This window comes from Oncorhynchus mykiss, chromosome 31 (genome assembly GCF_013265735.2).
Source record: "Oncorhynchus mykiss isolate Arlee chromosome 31, USDA_OmykA_1.1, whole genome shotgun sequence".
NCBI lineage: Eukaryota > Metazoa > Chordata > Actinopteri > Salmoniformes > Salmonidae > Oncorhynchus > Oncorhynchus mykiss.
The window spans coordinates 39,897,764-39,907,646 of NC_050571.1; the positions used below are offsets into that span (position 1 = coordinate 39,897,764).

At 40.5% G+C, this 9,883-nt stretch overlaps 1 protein-coding gene across 3 annotated transcripts; it reads right to left on the reverse strand.

Moving 5' to 3' along the window:
* Positions 1-1,026: 1,026 nt before the first annotated feature.
* LOC110505150 (transmembrane protein 33) lies at positions 1,027-9,076 on the reverse strand. 3 transcript variants are annotated; one of them, XM_021584161.2, is made up of 8 exons: positions 8,924-9,076; positions 8,140-8,211; positions 4,005-4,099; positions 3,385-3,572; positions 2,946-3,013; positions 2,577-2,710; positions 2,318-2,401; positions 1,027-2,186 (listed from the first exon to the last, which is right to left on the reverse strand). In XM_021584161.2, the coding sequence occupies exons 2-8, from the start codon at positions 8,188-8,190 to the stop codon at positions 2,057-2,059; spliced, it is 750 nt and encodes a 249-aa protein (XP_021439836.1). In that variant the 5' UTR covers positions 8,191-8,211; positions 8,924-9,076; the 3' UTR covers positions 1,027-2,056. The 3 variants fall into 3 exon arrangements, with proteins under 3 accessions (XP_021439836.1, XP_036825830.1, XP_036825829.1); XM_036969935.1 differs by lacking the exon at positions 8,924-9,076 and adding an exon at positions 8,825-8,847; XM_036969934.1 differs by lacking the exon at positions 8,924-9,076 and adding an exon at positions 8,421-8,747.
* Between the last annotated feature and the right edge of the window lie 807 nt (positions 9,077-9,883).

The following is a 9,883-nucleotide window of genomic DNA, read 5'->3' on the forward strand; positions in this document are numbered from 1 at the left end:
GAAGCTGGGTTTCTGTCCAGAAACGTTAAAAATATTTCCAACCGGGTTACATGCATCTAAATCAACGTTAGCTGGCTAGCTAACATCCGAAATTAGCAAAAAATATTGTCAGAATGGGATTATCAAAAACAGTACAACTCCGTGGGATTATTCTGTAGTAGGGATTTGCTGGCCTATGGTGCGTTCGTAAATTCACTCTGGTTATCTACTCCGATTTCAGAGCACTCTCATTTGAGTGTGCCAAAAGCGCAGAATCTACGAACGCTCAACACCCGAATGTGGCGGGTGTCAGTAAACGTTGGCAAAAAAACGTTATGAAATTGTTGCCAGCAACAGTTAGTGAGGTGTTCTATGTGTGACATGAAGTAGTTAGCCAACGTTAGCCAGTTAGCTTGGGTGCCGTTGTGAGGTCAGTATGCCCCATAGTCAGAACGCTCGGATCAACCCTACTTCTCAGCCAGAACGTCCAGTTTACGAACGGACAATCTGACAACGCTCTAAATTTACGAACACACCCCTAGTTGGCTAAATTAGCTCGTTTGCGTTACTCGAAATCCACGTGACACACACGGACTAGTATCATTAATATATTCCATATAGAGGACACATCGTTGTTCAAATTAGCTAGTTTATCGACGACATAACAAATTCACGTTGTCGAGCTAGCATCTGATTGAGCACACTGGATCCGTTACCATGGACAACGATGTCGTTTGAAGAAGCTTCAAGATCATTGGGTGATGGTGTCTGAGATTAAACCTAGATTCTGATTGGTTTAGCGTGGTCCACAGTGTCTTCCTCGATAGTAGCTACGTTAAAAAACGTCGTAATAATTCAATGCGGAAGCGTTCTAAAATAAACATTCATGGGACCAACGCCGTTGGCTCCCGGATAGCGCTGATCAAACACTGACAAAAACCAAGCAGACCTTAAAATCCCTGACGCTCCAAAAAGGAGTAGAAAATACGAATTGATACAAATCATGTTTATATTAGTCAATATTACAAATGTCATTCAACAAGGTCATTTCTTTAATATTTTATTGATTTAAAATGGATGAATTTATTCCAGATCTACACAAACGGTTTCTCTACAAGTAAATAATAAATACATTTAACATGGCAATGTGGGCATGCAGTGAACTGTAAAACTAGGGGTATTAGCCACGAATCAGTTGAATTGAAGACATTTTTAAATTAGAAAACCTATTCAAAATGCAACTATACACTTGCATTTGAAGCCAGCCTAGTCCTTCCCATTTACTGCATACCATGTGCAGACTGAGGAACTGCTGGTATAGTGAAACTGTTTCATTTTTTAGCATAAATCCTTTGACTGCATGTCCTTGTACCATTCAAGTCTTCAGAAGTACAGCAGGTATTCCCCTTTCTCTTATTTCCAAGTAGTGAGTTACATGGCATAGATCACATTTGAATTTCAAAGAGAAAAATTTATGTTAAGACAATCATAACAACCGATGCTTTCCACGTAAGAAAAAATAAATGTATAAAATGGAATTGGTGGATGTAGAAATCGCAGAGCAACTGACATCTCGTTGCCTTTGAAAAACAATATGATTAATAAAAAAAGAATTACAACTATGAATATTAGTACAACTTAAATTAAATATCTAATCTCAGAAGTTAATATTTTTTTGCAAGAGAAGAACAAGTATTTTCCATAAATAAATAAATCATACAGGACAGACCAAAGACAATTACCATCATAAGGTCAATCCTTAGAAGAAGTAGAACACATCAGATAGTCAGCTGGTGTTCTTCCCAAAGAGAGAGAAAGGGGGGTGGAGGAGGGTGAGTGAGTGTCCAGCTACTCCATAAAGCCATTTAAAAAACAAATATCGGGGGATTTTCAGTGCATCCCAGGCTGAGCCTAAGCCTCCGCTGTAGCAAATGAACAGAGCAGCAGGAACACAGACCTGACATGTAACATTCAAATGTATTTTACTCTGTTGTTGCTCGTCGGTCCCTTTGGAGTTGACATGTCGCCACACCCCTTACAGTACAAACTGTGGTTGTGGGGGGGACAGGAAGTGAGGTCACACTCCGGTGGGGGCCAGGCGACTCATAAAGGCGATACTGTTGAGGCACATCTTTCTGAAAAAGGCTGGGCAGGCGGGCTTCATGATGAAATGCTCCAGCAGAATCCGCAGCTCTGAGAATAGGGTGCTGGGAAGGGTGGACAGGGAGATTAAGGGAAATTATGGTTTGAGAAATGCAATTTGCCATATTTACTTATTGTCCAATTATCCAACATATTGAAATTACTACACCTACAGAAGTCAATTGAGGCTACTTACCGGCAATATGGGTTTCTCCTTGAGGTGTAGCGGAGAGTTAGAAACCTGTAGTAAATGAAAGGCTGCAGCAAGCTTCCCTGGCCACTGTTAACACAACAAAAACCATGAGTCAATCAAGTGACTGGGTGGGGGCAGATGGACGGACAATCAATGAATTCTTATCTCAGTGCATACTGGTATTGCAAGACAGACAAAAAAGGGAAAAAAGCTCTGATTTCAGTCTAAGGTACCATTAAAATGTGCAGAGAAATGTACATACCTGAATAGCATGAATACGGTGGCTGGCATGAGGAAGATCTCGTTGCAGGCGATGAACTTCAGGATGTTCTGCTGGTTGGCTGTGAGCTTGTTGAGGAAGTTCCTCACAAAGGGCAGGCTATTGGGGCCCATTGCCTACAAGGGGAATAATATACATCAGGATGACAAAATAATGATTAAACTAGCACTTAAAAGAGCACCTTACACACTACATGTTCCATGAATTTCCTAAATGAGAAATGCCTAATGAGCATAAAGGTCATTGTCACCATCCAAATCACAAAATACCCTTTTTCAAGTGCTGGCTATGCTTTACCCAACTGGCTTTACTAACATTTAAAATGTTTTGCAATCAAGAGAGGATACTTACATCAAGAACCTTCTTTGTGTAGGCAGTTGCATGAAGCAACGAGAAGAGGAAGACTGGGAATATGCTCACTGTAGACAGCGGTTAAAGGGCAAACAGCAGTTAAGATGAACAACGCAAAACAGACATTAAAGGGCAGCTTCAAAGTGTTTTCAAGCAACGCCTTCTTGTTAATAGGAAAAAAGGTTTAGTGGATTTGCATAACTGAAACAATGACCAAGCATTACAAAAACCTTCCTGCATTACCAAGTAGCATTTTCCCCAAACCAGTTTGTGGTGATATACCAAGCTCTAGCTTTATCTGAGACCCTTATGACAGAACCACCAAGGCATGGTTACATTAGCCTGACATGACAATGACCATGGGATTCAGCTATGCAACACAAACGAGTCTGGGACCAGGCTATTGTCATAAAGCCTTTACGTATGGTTGAGAGGATACTTGTGATGGGGTTAGAGTTGACCAGGATGAGGGAGTACAGCAGGTAGTGACAACTGTCCTCTTGGAGTGCCTGGGCTAGAAAGGCCCTGCTGAGCTGGAAGTGGGGGAGCCTCTGGTGTAGTCGCAGAGCACTGGTGAGGGCGTTGGCCAGCAGCGCACGCTGGTAGAAATTGGCAGCCGCCTGGGGTCTGGAAAAAGTTGAAAAAAGTTTAAAACAAACAAATGCATTACTTTGAGGGAACTTAGACTAGTTAACTACATTTCAGTGTATCGAAAAGGTAAAACAATTTGGACGACAATATGCTACAAAATTGAATATGTGGTGGCATCACGTGACCATTCAAGACATTCATTTGATAATGACATCAGCATAACATTGTTAATTTTGCAGTTCTGCATTAGTTTTCTGTGTCAGCTATTGTTGCTAACATCCCAGGTGTTAACATTAACAATAACGCAAAACCCAAACTGCACACTACAATAGCTGGTTGATAAATTGAGTCAGGTTAGTTTACAACTGGGGTTGGACTGAAAACCTCCTGCAGGATGGTAACGCTCCAGGAAAAGGGTTGGAGAGCCCTGATATAGACAAAGTAAAACATCTGAGCATTGACCCTTACCCTAAGAGTGGTAGAATGAACATTACTGAGCAATAGATGGTGAAGAGCCGTGAGAGCCACATTGCCGTCTCTAGTTTGTTAGCCAACATGAATTGCTGTGAAAAAAATAGAGTACATTCAAGTTCATGAGGTTAGAAAAACTTAATATATTATAAAATCACCATCCAAAAGCCTACATTGTATCATTGAGCACTATCCAAATGATCTGCAATACACCAAAATGTGAGAACCCCAAAAAATATTTAAAAAAATAATGTCTACAAGGACGCAATTACCTTCACAATTGCATTGCACTACAAATTTGGGTCTGCACACTTCAGCATGTTTTTGTAATACAACTGCACAGGACAGCCAATTAGTAGGGATGCATGATATATCGGTGAACATATCGGAATCGACCGATATTAGCTAAAAATGGCATCATCGGTATCGGCCCGATGTCTAGTTGAACGCCGACGTGCATACCTATATGCACGTCACGTAAAATGTTGCAACACAGCATTCCTAACCTGGCCCACAGTGTCTGCTGTGTGGATCGAGCAGTCAAGTCGAGCAGTCATTTGAAAAAGTAAGAACAACATTTCAGCAAGACAACTCAAAGGCGAAATTAATTAACGCCAAGATTGCCCTTGACAATCAACCGTTCTCTGTTGTGAGTGATGTTGGCTTTCGCGACTGGTCGAGCACCGGTACACACTACCAAGTGCGTTTTTCAGATGTTACCCTACCGGAGTTGCACAGTAATAGCGGCAATGCTATTATCTTCCCGACACCATTTGGGTCTTTGCGTGTCAAAAAAGATACATGTCCAATAACACCATTTGACGCGTTAAATAAGCTTTTAATTTGAAATGTCAAATAACTTCTTGCTCCTACCTGAGACGCAGATGTCTCAACTAGACACCTGGAAATGCAAATGCTAAATGTACTCATTAAAACTCAAACGTTCATTAAAACACACATGCAGGGTATTGAATTAAAGCTACACTCGTTGTGAATCTAGCCAACAAGTCAGATTTTTTAAATGCTTTTCGATTAAAATCGGTCCATATATACCCAAAATATCCATCTATGGAAACTGTGTGATTCAGAAAAAAACACAGTTTCAAAACGCAGCGTCATTTTTTAAAATAAAAAAAGTTGACGATAAACTTTCACAAAACACTTCGAAATACTTTTGTAATCCAACTTTAGGTATTAGTAAACGTTAATAATCTATCAAATTGAACACGGGGCGATGTGTGATGTGAATAGCTCCACGTCTTCAAATCATGTTTGGGAAATCTCTCTTCCAAGACGTCCTGTCGGAGACCGGATGGAATGGAATCTCTCTCCTTTGTTTGACCAAGAAATAACTTCCAGGAAATTGACAAGACTGGCAACATCGTGTGGAAGCTGTAGGAATTGCAATCTCGGCCCCATTTAATTTGGTGTCCCTTAAACAATGCATGGATATTTTTTTCAGTTTTCAGTGACCAGTTTTTCTTGCGCCTTTCGATGAAACACACGCTCTGTTATAGTCACAGCCGTGATTTAACCAGTTTTAGAAACTTCAGAGTGTTTTCTATCCACACATACTAATCATATGCATATACTATATTCCTGGCATGAGTAGCAGGACGCTGAAATGTTGCGCGATTTTTAACAGAATGTTCGAAAAAGGAGGGGGTAGACGGAAGAGGATAACACAGTTCTATAATAGAATGTTGTTTGTTCTGAATTTGCACGTGCAAGCCAAGCGCCACCACTACTATGAGTAGCACAGTCAAAGCTGTAAAAGAAAGTCTACAAACAAGCAAACACCGGCCACAATCTATGCGTTGGTAATAAAGCATTATTTGTTCAACCGCAACTTCTGGGGTACCTAGCTAGCACCAATACAACCAGCCTGAAAACAATGACCAGTAGAAACTGCAGTCATATTCATTATTCTTAGCAATGATTTAGGAATCCTTGTGAGTAAGTATTAGCTAGGTAGCCACTTGTTGTTCACCTATTGAAATTGAATTTCAGTTCATGAAAATAAATAGCTAGCCAGCTACTTAACCCTGTTTCCCAAAGCTAACATTATAAGCATCCAGCTAACTTCTGGCTAGGGAGGCTCGACCGGACCGGGTTGTGTGTTGTGAAGCTAGCTACAATAAGGATTTGGCACAAAAGTTTAATTTGCGGTTGGCCTTCAAAATAAAAGTACCTATTTGAAAGTGATGCAGCAGGTCACAATTGGTGGAATCATGCCATATTTAAACTATATAATGTCAAACAAGGTTGGAATGTGAAGCAATGTAATGTCAGTCTACTCTGTGACACCCACAGAACACAACTGAAGAGTTTACGCAAAGATTCGTGTTTTAGCGCTTACCGCGGGACTGGGACTGTGTGAAATCCCCTCCCCAGTAAGCCTATTGTGTGTATTGACATTCATATTGCACTGTACAGCTTTACCTAAGGATAGGGGATCAATGAAATGGGCTATCAGTCTACTCAATACCCAATATATTTTTTCCCCCCCCCAACATCCTCCTCAGAGTTCAGACTCCAAAACATCTATGCAGTATTTTTTTCCCCTCATCAACAGTGTTCAATAGACATAGGTTGTCAATAAATGTGGCTCAATTCACAGTTGTTTCAGACTCCCACAATAAGAGCTACGGTGCTAATGTTCTCTGGGTGTCACGGAGTAGACTGGTACCCCATGTCATTGATCCACAGGTACAGTGAACTAAGTATGCCCCCAATGCAATTCTTATGTATAATACATCCAGTGTGATTTCAACAGACTGGTCAAATTAACAAATTATTGTATTTTGCAGATTTTATATAACATTCCAACCTCGTTTAGCATGATCTGTTCAATTATGGCATAATTCTACTATTTGTATTCATTTGCATCATTGTCAATTACATACTTTTGTTTTGAAGGCTAACAGCAAGGTCCACTATTGTGGCTAATCCTTATTGTGGCTAGCTTCACATATGAGTCCGACAACCATTAATCAAATAAGAACTGTCTTATAAATTAGGGTTATTTTAGATAATGACACCAAGCTATATAGTTAGCTAGCTAACTATATAGCTACTAAAACAGATGTCATTGTGCTATGTTTTTGGGGAAGAACATAATTTGCATCCATGAGATAGCTTGATTGTTTTTTATTAATGACCAGTACTGTAGGTGCGCGAGACAACTTTACCAGCATTATAGCATACGTATCAATGAATCATGGTGACATATGAAATACAAGTGACAGTGTAATAAATGTGTAATAACTATGTTAAAAAAATCATGAATGCGTTAAATTATTACGTGACATGTAGTCATATTCAGGTCCTGATTAGTCAACAAGCTTTTTTGTCAAGTAGTGTTATTTGACATATCTTTTTTGACACGCAAAGACCCAACCGGCATTCCATAGAAATTCTGGTTAAGAATGAAACAAACAAATAAACAACGAAACAGCACGGCAAGTAAGTGAAAGAAATCGTTTTTTAATTGTGTTTTACTGGTAATGGGGACATGTGTAAATGCCAAAAAATAAAAAACGTTTTGGTCAGTGTGGAGTGTGTAACCTTCATCTAACTAGGCAAGTCAGTTAAGAACAAATTCTTATTTACAATGACGGCCTATCCCGACCAAACTCGGACGACACTGGGCCAATTGTGTACCGCCCTATGGGACTCCCAATCACGGCCGGATGTGATACAGCCTGGATTCAAACCAGGGACTGTAGTGACGCCTCTTGCACGGAGATGCAGTGCCTTAGACCGTTGCGTCCGTGTGCATTTTAACTGTACTAGAACGCTTAAAGGCTGCAATTAAAAAAACATATTGGTATTGTTTTCTTTGGCAAGGAAAATATCAGATATCGGCCAAAAATGTAATATCGGTGCATCACTATCAATTAGTGTAGATAAGTGTCCTTGCGTTGAGTACTTGCACAATGTATAAAATAGGCTTTAAGCTGGGTTTATACTCAACCAAACATCCGTAACAAAACATCACTGGAGAGTGCGTAAAATTACAACATGCAGCCAAATGTGTGGTGAAGTCACAGTGCTCCTACACTAGAGTATACATCCTGCCTAAGAAGTACAATCTATGATCTCGATGAAGTAGAAGTGCATGATTACTCACCACTGGCCCTAATTGAGGGGGAGGGGCACTTGTTTGCTCTGTGTCAGCCATCTTTTTGACTCTCGTTTACCCCTGAAGAGAGAAGGAAACAAAGACGCCGTTTAATGAATAACTTCCAGCACCCTGACATAGAAAGCCCACTTGACTCTGAAGAAATGTCAAGAATGAAAACGCTGATCAGTTTAAACACACGTCCATGAGTTGCTTTTGCATATGCCGAGTACGGACGTTAACATTTTAGCTGGTTGCTTTTGACGTTAACCGATTCAAGTTAACGTTACCCAACATACTCATCCAGCCAACGTTAAATGACTGTCAGTTCGGGCATCAATATCTTTGGTTTAGCTGGAGCAATGTCAGAACATAGAAAAAGTCGCTGTTCAACTAGCTTAGCTAGCTAACTTAGACAGCAATTATTAGCCACACCAAAGTGAGACAGATCAGGAAGTGATAACTAGCCAACTATAGTACTTAACAAGCAAATGTGTTGGCTTTAATAGAATGAGTTAATTGAGAGAACGTTATCAAACTGGCTAATCCCGGTAAATAAGTGAGCAAGCCTAATGTAAGCTAGCTAACGCATGACCGCCTTCACACTCTAGAATGTTCGGACGCTTGTTGGCTAGTGCTAGTATCGTTAGCTAGCTCAATTCTGGCTAGACTAGCTACCAAGCATGTAATGTACCGTAAACTATCTTAAATATTCTCTGCGTGGACCGTCTGGCTTCCATGTGGCTAACACGAACAATTCGGGTTAGGCTATATTTTCTTTTCTGAAAATTACCTGAAACTGTCGAGATCAACGTCAGATGTGCCGTTTCATCAATGACTCTGTTATTTTGTTGGCTAATTTTGCTAAATACTCAGCGATATTTTTATTCGGTGGGGTTTTTGTCGGCGGTTGGCAGCCAACGTTATGGTGCATTACCACCACCTACCGTACTGGAGTATGGACCAGAGACGGGGAGAAACTAAATCCCACCTGCCAGACCCGTTTCCTTTAAAAAAGGTATCAAAATATTTGAGAATATTGTATCTAATGACGTTCTACTCAGTGTACTCTTTAAACTAATTTCCTATATCCACTTCTCCCTCATACTGGATCTCAGCCTTTCTATTTCCCTCTCATACTGTCCACACAGTATCATTACATGCCCTATTGTTTATATTTCCTGTAAATAGTCACACTTTCCAATTGGATGCTTTCCTATCACATTTAGTCTTATTCAACCCGGCTGTGTCCTACCCGTAATCTTAGCCTCCTCTCTTCCGTCCTCCCCGACTTTCGTCTGTACTTGGAATAGATGCCTGCCCTTAGTGTGTCTCTTCCACTACTCATGCCATCTCTGCACAATCAAATCAAAGTTTATTTGTCATGTGTGCCGATTACCTTACAGTGAAATGCTTACTTACAGGCTCTAACCAACTGTGCAAAAAAAGGTATTAGGTGAACAATAGGTAGGTAAAGAAATGAAACAACAGTAAAAAGAAAGGCTAAATACAGTAGCGAGGCTTTAAAAGTAGCGAGGCTACATACAGACACCGGTTAGTCAGGCTGATTGAGGTAGTATGTACATGTAGATATGGTTAAAGTGACTATGCAGTAGCGTAAAAGAGGGGGTTGGCGGGTGAGGGGTGGGACACAATGCAGATAGCCCGGTTAGCCAATGTGCGGGAGCACTGGTTGGTCAGACCCATTGAGGTAGTATGTACATGATTGTGTAGTTAAAGTGACTATGCATAT